This window comes from Mustela erminea, chromosome 12, assembly GCF_009829155.1.
Source record: "Mustela erminea isolate mMusErm1 chromosome 12, mMusErm1.Pri, whole genome shotgun sequence".
NCBI lineage: Eukaryota > Metazoa > Chordata > Mammalia > Carnivora > Mustelidae > Mustela > Mustela erminea.
Window position 1 is genome coordinate 75882557 of NC_045625.1, and position 20932 is coordinate 75903488.

Consider the following 20932-nt stretch of genomic DNA (forward strand, 5'->3'; position numbering starts at 1 on the left):
AAATGCAGCTCAGCCACACAGCAGGCCATATACAACACACACAGGACATAGCCCTTAAGTTCCACATACTGGGTAATAGGGGACATTGCACTGCAGGGCACTACAGCATCTCTTCTTCATAATGCCACTAACTTTCAAGATCAGGAGACATAGCTGACTTTCCTAACACACAGAAACAGACACAGATTATTAGACAAAATGAGCAGACAGAAAATAGCTCAAATGAAAAAACATGATAATCCCAAGAGAGCTAAATAAAATGGAGATAATATGTCTGATAGAGAATTTAAAGTGACGGCCATAAAGATACTCACTGGACTTGAGGAAAGAGAGGAGGGTCTCAGGCAAACCCTAAAAAAGGTGACAAAGCATTAAAAAGAACTAGAGATGAATAAACACAGTAACTGAAATTAAAAATATATTAACGGGAATAAATAGTAGACCAGAGAAAGAATAGATCAGTGATCTGGAGGACAGAGCAACAGAAAGCAATCAAGCTGAACAGAAGAGAGAAAAAGAATAATATAAAATGAGAATAGGAGGCCCCTGGGTGGCTCCGTGGGTAAGCCTCTGCCTTCAGCTCAGGTCATGATCCGAGGGTTCTGGGATCAAGCCCTGCACAGGCTCTCTGCTCAGCAGGAAGCCTGCTTCCTCCTCTCTCTCTGCCTGACTCTCTGCCTACTTGTGATCTCTGTCTGTTAAATAAATAAATAAAATCTTTAAAAAAATGAAATAAAATAATAAAATGAAAATAGGTTAAGGGAATTCACTGAAATGGGCAAGCACAATAATATATGCATTACAGGGACCCCAGAAGAAAAGGGAAAAAAAAGGGGGCAAAAATTTATTTTAAGAAATAATAGCTGAAAACTTACTGAATCTGGGGAAGGAAACAGATATCCAGATCCAGAAGGTACAAAAAGCCCCCAACAAAATCAACCCAAGGAGGACCACACCAAGACACTCAGTAATGAAAATGGAAAAAAATAAAGAGAAAATCTTGAAAGCAGCAAGAGAAAAGAAAACAGTTATATGTGAGGTGAGCCAATAAAGCTATCTGCTGATTTTCAGTGGACACTTTGCAGACCACAGAGTGGCATGATAAATTCAAAATGCTGAAAGAAAAAAACCTTGCAATTAAAGAATACTCCACCCAGCAAGACTACCATTCAGAATATAAGGAGAGAGAATTTCCCAGACAAACAAAAATTAAATGATTTTATCACCAGTAACGCAACCTTATAAAAAATGTTAAAGGGAACTCTTTCAGTGAGAAGAAAAGACCATAAGAAAGAGTAAGAGAAACACAAAAATAGTAAAATTAAGTATATCTATAAAAATAAGTCAAGTGATTCACAATGTAAAAGAAAGAATGATGCCACGTACTTAAAATGGGGGGAGGAGAGGAGTAAACACTTAGTGCTTTTAAAAAAGGTTAAAAAAATGGGTTCAAACTTAAGAGACTATCAACCTAATATAGACTATTATAGGAATAAGATGTTATATATAAACCTAACGGTAACCACAGATCAAACACTTGTAACAGGTAGGCAAAAAATAAAGAGAAAGTATTCCAAGTATATCATTAAAGAAAGGCAGCAAACCATGAGAGAAAAGAGCAAGAAAAGAAAGGAACAGAGAATTACAAAGACAACCATAAAACAAGTAACAAAATGGTGATAAATACATACCTATTTATTACTTTGCAAGTAAGTGCACTAGATGCTCCAATCAAAAGACACTCTAGGGCAACAGAATGGATAAAAAAGCAAGAACCATCCATATGCTGCCTATATTAGAAGCATTTCAGACCTAAAGACATATGCAGAATGAAAATGAAAGGATAAAAAAGTATTTATCATGCAAATGGAAGTGAAAAGAAAGCCAGGGTAGCAACAGTTATGTATGTCAAACAAACAGACTTTAAAACAAAGACTGTAACAAGGGACAAAGAAGGATGTTACCTAATCATAAAGGGAAAAAGCCAACAAGAAGATTCAACAATTGTAAATAGTTATGCACCCAACATGGAAGCACCCAAGTACACAAAGCAGTTATTAACAAATATAAAGTAATTGCAGTAATACAATAATACTTGGGGACCTTAACACCCCACTTACATCAATGGATATACTATCCAGAGAAAAATCAAAGAAAGCAGTAGCTTTGAATGCCACATTGGAACAGACAGATCTAACAGATACATTCAGAACATCCCATCACAAAACAGCAGAATACACATTCTTTTCAAGTGCACATGAAACATTCTCCAGAATAGATCACATACTGCCACTAAACAAGTCTCAAATTCAAATATTAAAGTCATATTATGCATCTTTCCCAACCACAGTAACATGAAATTAATCAACCACAAGAAAAAAATTTGGAAAGAACACCAATACATGGAGATTAAATAACATGCTACTACAAACAATGAATACCAAGAAATCAAAGAAGAAATAAAAATCTATATGGAGACAACTGAAAATGAAAACACAAAGATCCAAAATCTTTCAAATGCAACAAAAGCTGTTCTAGAGGGAAGCTTATAGAGCTTATAAAGCATACAGGTCTACCTCAAGAAGAAAAAAAATTTCAAATTAAAAAAATATAACCTGGGTGCCTGGGTGGCTCAGTCAGTTAACTGTCTACCTTCAGCTCCAGTCATGATGCCAGGGTCCTGGGATCAAGTCCCACATCAGACTCCTTGCTCATTGGGAGTCTGCTTTTCCCTCTCCCTCTGCCCCTCCCCTTGGTCCTGTGCGCTCTCTCTCTTTCTCTCTCACATAAATAAATAAAGTTTTTTTTTTAAAAAAAAATGCTTTAAAACAAACAAAAAAAGGAACAAAAAAACCCCCATAACCGTACATTTAAAAATGCTATAAAGTGGACAAATAAAAACCAAAACCAGTGCAGGAAGGAAATAATAAAGATTAAGAGAAAAAATAAAACGGAACGGAAATTTTTAAAAATAGGTCAATGAAATCAAAAGCTGGTTCTTTGAAAATATCAACAAAATTGATCAACCATTAGGCAGACTTATCAAAGGAGAGAGAGGACTCTCAGATGAACAAAATCTGAAATGAAAGAGGAGAAATAATGACCAATACTTCAGAAATAGAAAAGAGAATATTATGAAACACTGTTATGTCAACAAACTGGACAACCTAGAAGAAATGTATACATTCCAGAAACATGTAACCTACCAAAACTGAAGCAGTTAAGAAATAAGAAAATTTGAACAGATTAATTACCACTAATGAAATTTAACCAGTAATTAAAAACATCCTAACAAATATTAAGTCCAGGATCAGACAGCTTCACAGGTAACTTCTACACCAATCACTTAAACTATACCAGTTCTTCTCAAACTATTTCAAAAAATAAAAGAGGAAGGTAAGCTTCCAAATTCATTATATTAGGCCAGTATTACCCTGATACCCAAACCAGATAAAGACACTACAAAAAAGAGAACTACAGGCCAGTATCTCTGAAGAACATAGAAGAAAAAGTCCTCAACAAAATATTAGCAAACTCAATCCAACAATGAATCACACAAAATGATTTACCAGGATCAAGTGGGATTCACTCCTGTGATGCAAAGGTGGTTTACTATTCACAAATCAAAGAGAGGTATCACACCACCAAGAGAAAGGATAAAAACCATATGATCATTTCAATATATGCAGAAAAAGCATCTGATGAAATACAACACTCCTTCCTAATAAAAACCCTCAGCAAAATAGGTTTAGAGAGAACATACATCAATATAATAAAGGCCATAAATGAGAAACTCACATCTAACGCTATCTCGGCATTGAAAAACTGAAAGCTTTTCCCCAACAACAGGCACAGGACAAAGATGTCCATACTCACTACTTTTTTTTTTTTTTTTTAAAGATTTTATTTATTTGACAGACAGAGATCACAAGTAGGCAGAAAGGCAGGCGGGGGGGGGGGGGCGGGGGTAAGCAGGCTTCCTGCCAAGTAGAGAGCCCAATGCAGGGCTCCATTCCAGGACCCTGAGATCATGACCTGAGCCGAAGGCAGAGGCTTTAACCCACTGAGCCACCCAGGCGCTCCCATACTCACTACTTTTATCCAGCATAGTACTGGAAGCCCTAGCCACAGCAATCAGACAAGAAAAATAAATACCAGGCATCCAAACCAGTAAGGAAGAAGTAAAACTTCCACTATTTGTGGATGACATGATACTCTCTCTCTATATATATATATATAAAACCCTAAAGACTCCACTGAAACACTACTAGAATTGATAAATGAATTTAGTAAGATCACAAGATACAAAATCAATACACAGATATCTATTCCATTTGTATACAATAATAATGAAGTAGCAGACATCTATTCCATTTGTATACAATAATAATGAAGTAGCAGAAAGAGAAATTAAGAAAACAATTCCATTTATAATTGTACTAAAAATAGTAAAATGTCTAGGAATAAACTTAACCAAGGAGATGAAAGACCTGTATTCTGAAAACTATAAAACACTGACAAAAGAAATTGATTATGACACAAACAAATGGGAAGATATTCCATGCTCATGAACTGAGAGAACAAATATTGTTAAAATGTTGATACTCCCTAAAGCAACCTACAGAGCTAATGCAATCTGTATCAAAATATCAACAGTATTTTTCACCGAACTAGAGCAAATCATCCTAAAATTAATATGGAAACAAAAAAGATCCCGAATAGCCAAAGCAATCTTGACAAAAGAACAAAACTGGAGCTAACACAATCCTAGATTTCAAGATATACCAAAGCCACAGTTACCAGTAACAGTATGGTACTGGCACAAAAACAGACAGATAGATCAATGAAACAGAACAGAAAGCCCAGAAATAAACCCACAGTTATATGGTCAATCAATCTCTGACAAAGGAGGTAAGAACATGCAATGGGAAAAAAACAGTCTCTTCAACAAATGACGTTGGGAAAACTGGAAAGCTACTTAAAAAGAATGGAACCGGACCACTTTCTTACATCATACACAAAAATAAACTCAAAATGGATTAAGGACCTAAATGTGAGACCTGGAACAATGAAAATCTTAGAAAAGAGCACAGCAGTAATTTCTCTCACACTGGCAGTAGAACAATTTTCAAGATATGTCTCCTAAAGCAAGGGAAAGAAAAGCAAAACTAAACTAGTGAGACTATGGCAAAATTAAAAAACTTCTCTACAGCAAAGGAAATAGTCAACAGAACTAAAAAACCTACTGCATGGCAGAAGATATTTGCAAATGATATATCCAGTAAGGCATTAGTATCTAAAATACACAAAGAACTTACACATATTAACAGCAGAAAAAAATATTCCAATGAAAAAGTAGACTGATGAGATGAACAGAGTATGAAGAACATACACAGATTAACAACAGACACATGAATAGATTCTCACTAATCATCAGGGAAGTGCAAATCAAAACCACTGAGATCTTGCCTGACACCTGCCAGAATGGCAAAACCCAGAAACACACACAAAAAAACAAGTGTTGGTGAGGATGTGGAGAAAAAGAAACCTTCATACACTGTTTAGCAGGAATGCAAACTTGTGGAGCCACTGCAGAAAACAATGTGGAGGTTCCTCAAAAAATTAAAAACTATATGATCCAGTAAATGTACTACTGTGTATCTCCCCAAAGAATATGAAAACACTAGTGTTTATTGCAGCATTATTTGTAATAGCCAAATTATGGAAGCAACCTAAATGTCCACCAATAGGTGAATGGACAAACGAGATGTGGTCTATATAAATAATGTAATATGGTCCATTAAAAAAAAAACAAAATCTTGCCATATGCAATGATACGGATAGATCTACCAAATACAATGCTAGGTGAAATAAGTCATGGAAAGACAAATACCTTATGATTCACTCTCACGTGGATTTAAGAAACAAAACAAAGAAAAAAAGACCAAAACAAGGGACAAGTATAGAGAACAAACTGGTGGTTAACAAATGGGAGGCGGGTGGTAGGACAGATGAAATACATGAAGGATATTGACAGTACACATATCATGATGGGCACTGAGTAATGTACAGAACTGCTTAGTCACTATGTTGTACACCTGAGTAACACTGTACTTAATTATACGGGGATGTAAAAACTGTAACTAAAAATTTAAAAATAAAAATCAACTGTCATTGAATACAACAACTAAAAATCAAGGTAATTCGCCTTAGTATTTTTTTTTAATCTTTTCAATAAAGAGAAAACCATGTGACAAAATCCAATATCCATTTCTGATAAAAACTCAGTAAACTGGAAAAAGAAGGGAGCATTTTCAACCTAAGAAAGGTCATCTACAAAAAAACCACAAGGGGAAACATACTTAATAATGAAAGTGTGAATACGTTACTGCTAGGATTGAGAGCAAGGCAACATCTGCTTTTGGAACATCAATTCACATTGTATTGAAGGTTCTAGCCCATGCAACAGGCAAATAAAGGTAAAATAAAATAATAACTTCCAGGTTTGAAAGGAAAGAGTAAAAAATCTTTGTCTGCAGAAAAAAGTTATAAGAAAAGTAAGTGCATCTACTAAAGTTGCACAGTATGGGTTAATATAAAAATCAGCTGTACTTCTACCAGCAACGAAAAATCAGAAAAATGTAAAAATGCCAATTTAATCATAGCTTTGTAAGAAACACTGACAACCTAAATCTAAAATTTAAATGGAAGTACAATGGACTTGGAATAGCCAAAACTACTTTGAAAATGAACACAGAAGGACAACTTATATTACCTGATTTCAAGACTCAGGATAAAACAGTAACAAAGACAAGGTGGTACTTGGCATGAAGATAAAGAAATCAATGAAACAGAAAAGAAAGTTCTGAAATAAATCCACAAAGATATGATCATTCTTTTTTTTTTTTGGACAAAAATGTCAAGGCAATTTAATGGGAAAAGGATAATCTTGGCTGGAAAAACTTAATAGCCATATGGAAAAACATAAACCTCAACCCTTACTTCATACCATATAAAAAGATTCATTCAATATGGTATTTGGAATATTCACTTAATAGATGATTCATCAACAACATGAAGCAATATATAATATTAATACACAAAAGTTGATACATGCAAAGTTATGCCTAGTGAAAGAAGCCATACTCCTTTCTTAGTTCATTCCATTTACCTAAAATTCTATACTGTGTAACTAATATACAACAAGAACATACCAGTGGCTGTCTAAGAATGGAGTAGGAAGAGGGAAAACTTTCTGGGCATGCACACTGTGATGAAGGTTTCACAGGCCTGTGTGTCCAAATTCATCAACTTTAAATATATGCAGCTTATTGTATACCAGTTTACTTCAATAAAGATGTAAATATTTTCCCTCATATTTTCTAACTAAAATCAAAGGATATACACTGTACCACAAAGAGCTAAAAACAAAATACGGATAAGGTGTTTTAGAGTAGTAGTCCAAAAAGAGTTTATAGAAAGAGTCCTATAAAAAGTTACAAGAATTATTGAAAAAAATTCTACCACTGTTCATACTAGAACAATTACTGGTAATGATTCTTCTTTTTTATATTAATTGTATTTCTATTACAGTTTATATTCTTTTTTTTTTTAAAGATTTTATTTATTTATTTGAGAGAGACACAGTGAGAGAGAACATGAGCGAGGAGAAGGTCAGAGAGAGAAGCAGACTCCCCGTGGAGCTGGGAGCCCGATGCGGGACTCGATCCCAGGACTCTGGGACCATGACCCGAGCCGAAGGCTGTCGTCCAACCAACTGAGCCACCCAGGTGTCCCTACAGTTTATATTCTTTTGGTAGTAATTAGCTTTATTTATTTTTTTAATTAACACACAAATATGTGAAATATGACGCCAGGAAAAAGGAGGATCATTTTGTACCTGCACTGGGGAGCGAATTGTTATCTTCTTACTTCCTTCCACTCCATCAACTTGACAAACAATAGATCTTTCAACTCCAGACACTCTGTGTCTTACAGTGTACAGTCGTCGTCCCACTCTTGTTAAAGGAATTTTATCAGCAGTAGAGTGGTTAGCAGGTGCTATAAGGAATATAGTTGTAAAGTTTTTATTATTAATCATCATATATTAATCTTAGATGTTAAATCCCAGATATAGCAGATAATTTCTTAAACTCGTAAATAAGTCCCTAAAGTTTTTAGATACAAGACCATAAAAAAGGGCTATTTCTTTGTATAATTTATACAAAGGACTATATTAAGAAGCTGCAATACATTCCCACAGCATTCATCTAAAACCTTCAAAACAAACAAATAAATAAATAAATAAAACCTTCAAAGCACTTACCAAAAAAAAAAAAAATTAAGATTTTATTCATTTATTTGACAGAGAAAGACAGAGAGAGAAGGAACACGAGCAGGGGGAGTGGGAGAGGAGGAAGCAGGCTTCCTGTCAAGCAGAGAGCCCAACACGGGTCTAGAACCCAGTACCCTAGGATCATGACCTGAGCCCAAGGCAGCCGCTTAGTAACTGAGCCACCCTGGCAAGCTCTCCCACCCCAAAATGTTTGCTTTCATTCAGTAGTTTAACCTAAGTGAATAATATAAATGTTTTCAAACTAACAAGAGAAATTATTATAAAATATAAGAACACTGGTCTTTAGTTTGCTGTCATAATAACCAGAGCCTATACCTATAGGTAGTCACTGGCAATTACCAAAGTAGCTGTAAAATTTCAGTTTTTCATTATTCCAACAACCTGTGATACTTTATGATCTCTAAGACCTGATTAAACAAAATTTAGACACATTTATTTAATATACATACTGCATTTTACTGGGGAGTGTGAATTACTTATTTACATAGACATCCCCCCAACTCCATAAAAATGTTAGTTCAAAAACAAGAGAGGTAAAATTGACAAGAGCAGTTCACTGACAATGCCTGGACAACACCTGAAATCTAGCCATTTTAACAACGGCAACATTTCCTGACCAGGAGAAAGCACTAGGTATCATCAGCCTTGGTACTCCTCCCCTACGTCTTTCATCTTTCAAATTCGCTCCCTTCTCCCCTAATTATTTAAATGTCAGAGTATCAGAAAGGGGTGTGGGTGAGGCTTTGGGACTAGGTAACTTCACAATGAATAAATGACAATGAAGAATTTTTTACTTTCATTTCTCGTGAAAATGAAACACTTCTGAGAATCACAAAGGACAAAAGAACAACCTTCCACTTCAACAGGCAGGAAATAAAAACCATTTACAAACCCAAATACCATTACAGTGTGCCATTTTCATGACTTCAAACTTTATTTTTAATTCCTTCAACTGTAAAACTAGTGGAATATTACTGAATTATACAAAATGTGGTTAGAACAACAAAAAGCTGAGTAAGGAGAGGATCAAATCTTTTTCCCCCCACAAATATGAAACGGTGCATTACCACGTGGATAAAGTCACAATTTGAAATACAATATTACAGTGACAACAAGCAACCAAAGCCGTGTAACAGTAAAAGCAAAATTCCAGACCTATTTGGAATGAGATTCAAAAACCTCTAAGATATTAAATAGGAGTAAAATGCAATGTAAAAATGGAACTTCCAAGAAATTAAATCCCAAGAAAATAATCCAACACTTACTGAGAAGAATGAAGAAGAGTTTACTGCTTAGGCTGGTCATTGCATTGAAATGATCATTGTCTTTAGTTCCCACATAGTCCATACTTAAACTCTCCTCATTTTTCAATATGTATGATTTTGCCAATGGAACGTTAAGTACACTAAATGAATCACTTGGTGAAACAGAGACAGTAAGTCCAAGAGAATTTAAAATCATAAATGGCGCTAGATCCCGTATGAAGACGGTTGAAGCTCCAGTGGCAGCTTCTGTAAAAGCCTAATAAGGAAGAGTTATTGTAAATAAAATGAAAACTAAATGACAAGCAGAACACCAACAGATGTATGACTAATGACTAAGAGTTAATAAAAAACTTTTTGTTCAATGAAAAAAAAAGGGTTAGCTCAGACTAGTATACCAACACTTAAGGTTTCAAATTTCTTTTCTTACCTTGGCTAAATTATTTAACATTACAAGGCCACATTTGGATAATGTAATGTTCAGCTGGTCTTTTGAATGGAAAGTTATAACAGTTTTATATTCTGGCACTTTGTAATTTTCTTCTTCAGTATCTGATTCAACAATGGCCTTTTTTGCTTTCTTTTTCATCTAAAACGACACATAAATTACTGAAATATAAGGAAAATTTGTTGCTAAGAACACATTACTCATTTTGCAAAGAAAAAACAAACTAGACAAATCCCAATAACAACATTATAGACAACAGTAATTTTTATCAGCCCACTGCCTTACTGGAATTGCTTGGACATCCACCAACTAAGGTCACACAGGAAACGGGTAATGTTAGAGGAAAAATACTTCTCATCCTCAGTGATACTAAAATGGCAAGCACAATTCAAAAGGAAAAATAAACCCTAAAATGACTAAATACATGTGGCATCTGAATGAAAATTAAAAGTACATACTTCATAGCTCATGGACATTCGGAACAAGAAAAATCATTTGGTTTATTAGTTAGGTTTATTGGCTATGGGATAAAGACTAGAAATCCAGGGATTTAAAAAGTCCACAAACAGCTGCGGAACAGTGCCATTAGAACCTATGACTCCTGAGAATCAATACCATCTACCACTTTTTAGAATTCACAGATCCACTGCCCAGGTATATTCTGAACCTAAAAAACACCAAAGAAGTTCCTTTATCCAATCTTTTATCTGAAATATGTACGTAGTAGTCTAATACAAAAAGCCAGTAACCTCTGTTGTTATATTAACTGGCTTTCAACCACTGAAAGTTTGTCAGCAGGTGACTGAATCATTATTTAGAGGAAGACATGTTAGCAATTCTTCAGTCTCCTGCTTTGAAGCATAATTTCATCCATCTAAAGGTCCTGATTCTTAGGATTACATGAATTTACAATGTAGCTGAGAAACAAGTAATAGTATACTTTCTTCTATATATACAGCCTTCTAGAGACAAAAGAAACTCAGGGTAGACAAGAGCCTACACAAAGATGCTGGAGGTATTTAACGCGGTGGTTCCAGAGCGGCCTGCTGCCTCTCCTACTTCCGTAACAGTCCTTGAGGGACGGCTCTAAAGTTCTCTAGTCTCAGTTCCTTCACACATTAAAATGGAGTTAAAAACTCCAACTTCAAAGGGGCGCTGTCAGGGTTCAAGCAAAAGTACACTATCTAGAATATCTAGAAAAGGGTCTAGAACACAATAAATGTTACACAATTACTTGTTTTAGCACAGGAGGCACTGGTCTTGGGTCTGAAAATTACATTCACAGGCCAAAGAGCGAAGTATGCGGCAAGGCTCATAATGAGAAAACTTGAACTTTGTTGTTACTAAAATTAAACTGTTTCATAGTATGCACTTTCTCAGTTTTTGAAAAACATTTTCAGACTTCAAATGTACCTTGATTCCAAGATTCCATGGTCTAAAATCCTCAGTCTGATCAATTTCTAAGGGTTCAAGCAAAGGCTCCCATACACCAAACATTTCATTATAATAATGCACCTGGAGAGAGAATTACATTTGAAATAAAATATTCTTATACTTCCTAAAATGATCTTCCATGCTGTTTCCCACCACTACTCCCTTTGGCTCTGCTATTTCTTTATATAATATATAAACTGTTCTCCGTGCCTTTCCTTAGCTTCTTATACACACTCCCTCAGCACTTTCCTCACCGGGCTAACTTCACAGTCTAGTCTTCGCAATTTAATCCAGATAAAACTCTCTTTAAAGCATCTTTCCTTGACTTCTCGACGGGCAAAGTATCAAAAACTGTGTCCATTTATCATTTATTATTGACATTTTTAAACAGATTTGACTACCTCTACTGATTTTTTTTAAATCTCTTGATGATGAATTACAACTCATTAAGTGCTTATTTATTTGATAGCTCAGAATCTCTTAGACATTCTAAATCATATCCTCCACAAAATATACAAAATCTAGCCAGAATTTCAAAATTTGAAATTCTACCTCTACCTCTATTAGTATATTTCTGTATCAACACACAAATAATTTACCAGCTCATACATTTTCATATTAATACAAATTAGTAGAATATCCCATTAGTTTCCACTAGACATAAACTCATAACTTAAACCAAAATTATCTCTGGGGATAATTCTATGTAGATAAATTCTGAAGTAAAATGTATGTTGGTTCAAAACAAGTGTCTCCCTTATAATTAAAGTACTCTCACAAAAATGTGAAAGAACTTTATAGATACTCACTAAAGATAATGCACGCAAAGAAGTATGAGGCATATCCTAATTCTTTCTACTACTCTTTTAGAAGAGATTCAGAAATAGTCTATTATCCTTTTAAAGGAAAAAAGATACTCAGTTCTTAAAAATAAGAATTTTGAATCTAATCAACACTATTAATGTATCGCTTTAAGTTGATAAAATCAATTGAAATATCCAAGTTAAATTTACATTACAATACTGTACACATAAAAACTATATCAAGCCCTTAAATTTGTATACTTTCTTCCAAAAGTATTGTGAGCCAACATTCATGTTTACAATAAACTTAGTTAAAACATTTATGTGAGATACTAAAAATACTCCATGAGTAGCATTATTTGTTATAAAATCTGGAAAAATGCTGCATATACTTACTTCTAGTTCAAGCTGACAGTAGAGATTTATCAAGGAACTCCAGTTTTTCCCTTCCCCTGAAAAACGTGACTTTGCCAACAGCATAGGCACTGTTCTATGACCAACTCCAGCTTCAAGAACTATAAAAATAGAATCAACATTCACTTTTATCATCTCTCCTTTGAGTACCAATTCAGTTGTGGGAGCTTTGTTTTCAGTTTCATTTGGTTCTTCAAGAAACCACATTTTTAAATTCTTCGTATCCTTCTTTTCCCATAAATGAGCTGCAGAAGAAGTAGTTTCTGGTGGGATGGTATCCTTGGATGTATACAGTGCTGATGTTATGGTAATCACAGTATTTATGATAACTGGAGAAACCTAAGGGGAAAAATTTAAACTAGTAAAAAAAATCTACCCATACCACTTTAAAAAATTAGGTACTTCAAAAAACATGAAATATACTTGTTGAAGTATCATGAAGAATTAATATTAAACTAATACCATTACCGTGACATAGCAGATAGTTTACTGCCTTCAAAAATTCTGTAATTCATTTCAATTTTTTAAAAAGATCTATTTATTTTGAGAGAGAAACAGTGATTGTGCACATGCACACAAGTTCAGGAAAGGGCAGAGGGAGGAGAGAGAGAATCTGGAGTGGAATCCCAGCTGAGTGTGGGGCCTGATGTGGCGCTTATCCCCATGACCCCAAGATCACAACCTGAGCCAACGGGCCAGATGTTGAATCAACTAAAGCACCCAGGTGACCCTAATTTCAATTTCTAAAATATTTACCTGGATCTTACAGATATTAAACTGATCAAGTGTTAAGTTCAACTATGTATACCACAGGAATATTAGATGTTAACTAAAGAAGAAGTCCTACAACAAAAATAAAATATACAATACTCAAATGTGTATTAAATAATACACTGTAAATAATGTGTCACATAAAAATACTTGCAAAAACATAACTGCTTCATTTTTTGCTTATTTAACAATTAGAAGATGATATAATAGTTTCTTATTTCTAGGTTTTACTACATTTTTAAAAGGTGCCCTAAATATATGAATAACTGACTACATTTAACTTACCTTTAGTGTGAGGGACTTGACTGATATATCAATCACTTGTGGATCTGTACTTATTTGAGTAGCTTGATAGAACAAGTCACAGGGCTGCAAAACCTAGGAGAGAATATTTAATATCACCAAATTAACATTGTTCTAAAACAGTTTTATGTGCAGACATTCCTAGAAATAGCTATGTTAAATAAACAATTTAAAGTTCCTTTTTAAAAACAGAAGTGACCCTAACACAATTATCTTTTATTCTTATCATTTCTAATAGAAATTAACAATAGCAACAATATTAAATAAAGCATAGTTAAGTCAAATATCTTAAATATGCTTAAATACACAAAAACCCATAAAACTTGTATTATGTATTTTATTTTACTTCATATAATAAAATTTTCTCCATTACAAAGTTGAAACAAAATAACTTACATAGGAAAAGCTACCAAAGATGAGGAAAAAATTACAAATACATTAGATTTACTAAGTAATTCTTTTTTTAAAAAATTATTTTTATTAACATATAATGTATTCTTTGCCCCAGGGGTATAGGTCTGTGAATCATCAGGCTTACCCATTTCACAGCACTCACCATAGCACATACCTTCCCCAATGTCCATAACCCAATCACCCTCTAAGTAATTCTTTTTTTTTTTTTTAAGATTTTATTTATTTATTTGAGAGAGAGACAGTGAGAGAGAGCATGAGCGAGGAGAAGGTCAGAGAGCGAAGCAGACTCCCCATGGAGCTGGGAGCCTGATGCGGGACTTGATCCCGGGACTCCGGGATCATGACCTGAGCCGAAGGCAGTCGTCCACCAACTGAGCCACCCAGGCATCCCCTAAGTAATTCTTAATATAATCATAAACTAACTGAGGTTTTCCCTGTGGTAGAATTCTGCCCTCCAGCCTCTAAACACTCATGTTGCTCTCAAGTGTAAAATATACTCACTCACCTCCTCAGGTTTCTAATAGCCTCCTCCCATTATAGCCCCAACTCTAAAATCTCATCATCTGAATTTGTTATCTCATCATATAGGATCTCATCTTTATTTCTCACTGATGCAAAAGTCCAAGGTCTCGTCTGTTATCAGCTCAAGGTCTAAAATCTAAATCTGGCGCAGGTACAAATGAAGTACCTGGGTATAATCTATTAAGTATGGCTGCTGGGGCGCAGCCTCTTTTTTGCCGATCTGTGAAAGGAAGAGGAGTTATCCGCTCCCATCCTCCCAACACAGAATGGTGGGGCAGACACAGGATAACAATTACAGATATTCCAGTTTAAGTGGGGAAAACGGAAGGTAAAAAGAGGTCACTAGCCCCAAGTAAACTGAAACCCAGCCAGGTACATGAGTTTCTTGATATGGTTTCAAAGACTAGGAACAACTGTCTATGGCTGTCACCTCTACTGTCCGAATCCCCCTTCCTTTGCTAGAAAAGGTAGCATAAATTTGTAACCAAGTGGTTTTATCATCCTGCTTCCTTGCCAGCAGAATTTCGGGGTCCAAAGAGCCACTCTTCATTTTGTACCCTCTGTCCCTCCCAGTCCATGCTGGCAGTGTTCCTGCTAAAATCATTTTCTCAAGAACCTTGAGGGCCTTCTGTAAATTTTACAAAGTTTTACTCCATTAGACAAAAGCAATATCCACTGATCCTTTTTGAGATAACCGTGGTCTCCTGCTGAGATAGCTAAAGAATGACACCTTTATGATTCCTAGATGCCTCCAATGTGATTGAGATCTGTGAATCACATACTATTCTCTTGAAAGGGCCCGCTGTATGTCTGAACACTATGATTTTTTGACCTAAGATTTAGCAAAAGTTTATACAATCACATAGTCTTTTCTCTATGCTACACATTTGGGAGCTATTTCTGATTTTTTAGCATTTTCTGCCATTTGGAAGTCTAAGAAATATCAAAATCATAGAGTCCTGGTTCTCTGGGGGGGTTTTTGTTGTTGTTGTTTTGTTTAACTGCTCTTCCTCCATTCATTTCTCTGCTCTGGCATTTTATTATGAACAGTAAGAAATCAGGCAACATCTTCAAATCAGGCAGCTTAGAAATCTCCTTAGCTATATATCCATGTTTGTCATTTACAAGTTCTGCTTTCCAGAAAACTACAAGACACAATTTGCAAAGTTCTTTGTCACTACATTTGAGGGCATCCCTTTAGTTTCCAGTAACACACCCTTCACCTTCCTTGTAGGCCCTCTTGGCAGCATCACCAATGGTCATATTCCTACCAAGAGTCTGTTCAACACAACTGAGGCTTTGTCTATCAATCTCTGTAAAACTCCTTCAGATTCTGCATACTGCCCATTCCAAAGCTGCTCCCTCGTTTGAAATAACTGCTACAACAGCATCTTCCTCCTGGTACAAACACCTGGGTTTGTTTTCTATTGCTGCATAACAAATCAGTATGAACCCAGTAACTTAACACAAATTTATTATTTCCCTGTCTTCATGGGTCAGGAATCTTGCTGAAATCAGGTGTCAGCCTCCTGATTGTCCTCACCTGAAGGTCTAACTGGGGAAAGATCTCCTGAGCTCCTTCAGGCTGTTGGTACAATTCATTTCTTTGTGGCCCCAAGACTGAGATTGATTTTCATTTACTTGCTAGCTGTTGGCCAGAGACTGCTTTCTATTCCTACTAGTCATTCACAAGTTCTTGCCATGTGGCCTTCTCCCCAGTTTGCTCCTTCAAGGTCAGCAGGAAAGCATCATTTTAACCTAACCTAAAAATTAGGTTAGGCCCACCCAAACTCTCTTTGATTAACTCCAAGTTAACTAATTAGTGACTTATATATTTATTAACCCTATACACATTTAAGAGAAGACTATACTGGGCACATGCAACAGAGAATAGAAATCTTGGGGGCCATATTAGAGTTCTGCTTATACTGACAATGAGGAATAAGTCAGGGGGGGATGACATCCAAACCCACTCCCCAAAGAAATCACATTAAAATCTACCATTATTCTAATAACATTAGCAAGATCAACTGGTATATAACTTAAATATTTAGTGTATTATTTCTTAAACTTCAAGGACAAAATTATAACTACTTTATAATACATGAACCAAGATTTTCAAAATAAAATTTGTGTTATCTATCTTACAAAGGACAAAACAAAATCAAAAAATAATATTATATATATGAAAGTTTTTCTGTACCTTAGAAACTTTTCATAATAACCCCTCCCCAAAATAAGTACGAAGGTATATGTTTATCTTTACCCAATTGCTTTATTTTCAAGTCTAGTTATTAAAGATTAAAAATGTAGCTGGCTATTAACAGTAAATGTGTTTATGCCAAAACTACATTATAGCCAAGTTGTAACACAGTCCTGAGAGAACTTAATAATGTAAAATCATTTCTTAAAATGGAACTGTTTTCCTAGTATTATTTGTCCACTAACTTATCAACTTATCAAAATGTATGTGGCCAAACCTGCTGGTTGGCCATAAATACACCTCTCAAAATTCCCTATAATCATAGAAGTTTCCCTTAACACATGGTTACCCAGCTAAAGATCTCCTTCTCTAGATTTCTATTTCCATCTGTGAAGGAAGCAACTTGTAGCACATACAGTAATAATCCATCTACAAGTTGAAAGTGATGTTTAAAAAGTCTGCTTCAAAGCAGAAGCAAGCTACCAAGGCAACCTTGCAAAGTCCCCAAGGCGGGGGGGGGGCAGAGGGTGGAGGGGGAAGGCAGAGATAGGAGCAGAGTAGTTCTCTCAAAACTTGGAAGTGATTTACCTTCATGTTATTTGTCAAATTCTTTAGCTATATACTAAGTAGAAGGCTACTGCTAGGTAGAGTGTAATGGTCAGCAATTTCAAAATGGTCAGCAGAATGGGACCAAGAAGAAAAAAATCAATTTCTTTGATCAAGTAGATTAAGTTACATCCTAGGAACACCCAGAAGCAATATATAAAGAATCTTTTAAATGTAGTTTAACCATGCTAACAATGTAGTTAACCGGGGGGTGGGGGGGTGGTACCTCTTGTTACAGAAGCCTACCTAATATCCTAATACAGAATTTCATACCTAGAAGTTGGCACCACTGTAACAAAGTCAAAATATCTGACTGATTTAGCAACTGAATGGACACGGGCTCTTTTAAAATGAGAGAGGACACATCAACTATCTCCATTTGACCTCTATCTGTACTTTCTAAATGATTAAGTTTTTCTTTCTGTCTTATTTCTTAACTCAGGCAAAAGACCCTGGTGGCAAAGTATTCCCTGACGGGCTAAAACCATCTCTCAAGCAGAGAGGACTGCCCTGAGCCAGCAAGACCCCATGTGACTGACCCCAGGAAAATGATCAACCTGACCTTTACCACCCACCTGCATGGACCCACCAATCTCTGTCGTGCTTCTTCCTTATATAAACCTAGAAACATTTTTGGCACCTTGGAGACAATCTTTGAGATACTGGACCCTTGTCTTCTCAGTGTTGGCCTCACTGAAATAAATTCTTTATTTCCCACCACTCATGTGTCTGCCTTTGGATTTTGCAAGCAGCCAGTGGCCAAGCGCTATCTGTTTGGGACCCCCGAGCCAGGTGCTTTGCACCCCTTGCCTTCTGGTTACAAAAATACAAAGCTAATGACTTTAACAATGTCAGAGCAAAATATTTGGTGAAGCTGCTACTGGTGATATCTAGGAAGGCAAACAATGTGTTTTAGAAAAAAGTCTACTGCCAGACAGGTTTGGAATATTTAGAAGGCTGCTATTTATTAATTCCTTCATCCTGCTGTTTGCAAAGCCCTGTTAGAGAAAAGAAAATACTGAGGAGAGTTCGGCTCTAAGGAAGGGCCTCAGCAAGAGATAAGACTGCAGCTCCTAGTCTTTTTCTGGCAGTTTCCATTAAAATCAAACATGGGAACTAGCCCATGACAAAAACAACAACAACAAAAAATGAGAGTACAGATGATGCCCCCCTTGCCCAGTCCTATTTACTAAGTCTGGGTGAAGGCAGAATATAGAGATTAGTAAATAAAATGGGAGTTTTCTAGAATAAATGAATGGATGCATTCTTTTATTATGGTTGCTTATAACTGGAATTACCCAGAACTAAACTAAATGTTTAAGGAATGAAAAACTGCCTAAGAAACTATCAACCATGCAAAAGTCTTTTGTTCATTCACCTGCTACAACAATCTCCAAGTAACTGGCTCAGTAGGAAGCAAACTGTGAAACAGGGCAGCTCCCAAAAAAAGGCAATAGCCATTTCAGATGTGTCTACAGAGAATAATTGCTTTAAAAAAAAAAAAATCTTTTAGAGGAGAAAGCTGGCACCACCTGAGCAAATGACCATGTTTTTCCATGGGAGTGAAAATGGAAGACTCCAACACGGGCTCGCCCAGGAACCTGACTCTGTTGCAAGAGCTGCAGGTTTTCACATTTCTGCTCAGAAGGATGTGACAATCGTTACGGATAAGTGACTACCAAGTGCTTCCCATTCTAACTTTTCTGAATGTTTTTTTAAACTGCAGTTATCCTGCCCTTACACCACCATTATATAGTGGTTTTGTGTGTGGTGATGGAGTGTTTGCTGAAAAGACATGACTTATGTGTCTATTGGTTAATAGATTATCAAAAAGGAGAAGTCATGGCAGACTGAACAAAGAAAGCTGTCACCTAAAGATTCTGGACTTTGAGACTGCAGCCCTTAAGGAAGAGATGAATATGTTCTATGGGTGAGAAAATACAAATATGAATTATTTGTGTGGACAAGGGAAGAGACCTCTGAGTGGACTGGTAGGGCAGGACCTCTAATTGCTATCTGGTATTTCCTCGTCGGGAGCAAAATGGAGTCTCTCACATCAAGTAGGAGCCTGTGTGAAGCAAGGGCTCAAGCAGTTAAGGTACTGCAGCTGGGAGAGATCACCGGGACTGACGTCAGCGGACACCCCAAAACTGAGAAGGAGCAGGACCAGAGGAGGTCTGCAGAGACCCAAAACTGACTAACTCCCTTTGAAAGGGGAGGATTTGGGCAGTAAACTGTCAGGCTCTTCAGAGCTGACCCTCTACGTCTGACCACTTTAAAAAGGCAATTTCTGCGAAGGCTCTGCCTGATTGATCTCCAAACAGAATGGAGATCCTTCCCTGCTTGAACATCAGAAGCAATAAGTGCTGAGAGCTGACCCAGACCAAACGGTGGCCTTGTCTCAACTTCGCGCCCACAGACTGACTTCACGTTTGGTTCATTAACTTCAGTTATTGTGTTTGTTGTGTGATTTGTCCTATGCCCGGCTTGGTGTGCTGTGTAAGAAGCCACGTTTAATCACATGGTAAACTGTCACTGAGTCTGGAATCCTGAACCTGCTTTCTAATTGTGATTTAACTTTGCTTTATGATTAAATAAAGATGACACTGTGGAAAGACATAACTCGTGTGTGCCTTCGCAGTATGCTCAAGACCGTCCTCTTCTCTTCTATAGAAATAAAAGTTTTACCTGAGTACAAGGTAGCTCAGAAAAAAAGACCACATTTCCTTCCCTTTGTGTGTGTCATACAGCTAAGTTCAAGTTGTCAAAAAGAAAACCAGAGGATCAAGATGGAGTCACGTAAGCTAGGCTAAGTCACTAAACTTAATACCTAGCCTAACTGCGGTTTCAACCTCCCCTGGAAATGCAGTCTTAGTAAGTCAAGAATTTTTTGGCCTGCACCAATGAACTATCTGTCACATGGACCCTTCTCTATCCCCAAAAGGAAGATAAATTAATCCACCAAGAAGACTCCCTCTTTTCTCCCTAAGGGACATGACCTTGTCCGAGACAATCCTTTCTTTTGCTAATAACTTCCTTGCCCTGTCCTCTTCCTAATAAGAATCTTCATTTTAAATAACTCCTAGGAACTTCTTTTTGCTAGATGGGATGCAGCCAAATGCATGAATTGCTTAATAAAGCCAAGTAGATCTTCAAATTTACTTGGTCAGATTTTGTCTTTTAACAAAGCCAAACGTATAGACAGGAGAAATTTATGTAAGATTTCTATATTTTAACAAAAAAGAGAATCTGTATCCCTTCCATTTCTTTTTTTTTTTTTTTTTGACAGAAAGAGACAGATCACAAGTAGGCAGAGAGGCAGGCAGAGAGAGAGGGGGAAGCAAGCTCCCCGCTGAGGAGAGAGCCCAATGCAGGGCTCGATCCCAAGACCTGAGA

The 20932-nt window shown here is 36.3% G+C and overlaps 1 protein-coding gene across 6 annotated transcripts in view; it reads right to left on the bottom strand.

The window, feature by feature from the left end:
• VPS13A (vacuolar protein sorting 13 homolog A) overlaps window positions 1-20932 on the bottom strand; it is a 231275-nt gene that overhangs the window by 66564 nt on the left and 143779 nt on the right. For all 6 annotated transcript variants that reach the window (XR_004277231.1, XM_032306307.1, XM_032306303.1 and 3 more), the window contains exons 40-45: window positions 13774-13866; window positions 12700-13056; window positions 11480-11581; window positions 10049-10207; window positions 9622-9877; window positions 7901-8061 (exon numbers count right to left, since the gene is read on the bottom strand). Coding sequence is in view for 5 of the 6 variants with exons in the window: in XM_032306307.1 (XP_032162198.1) it covers window positions 7901-8061; window positions 9622-9877; window positions 10049-10207; window positions 11480-11581; window positions 12700-13056; window positions 13774-13866 (1128 nt within the window). In the remaining variant the exon portion in view is untranslated. The remainder of the gene's footprint in view (window positions 1-7900; window positions 8062-9621; window positions 9878-10048; window positions 10208-11479; window positions 11582-12699; window positions 13057-13773; window positions 13867-20932) is intronic.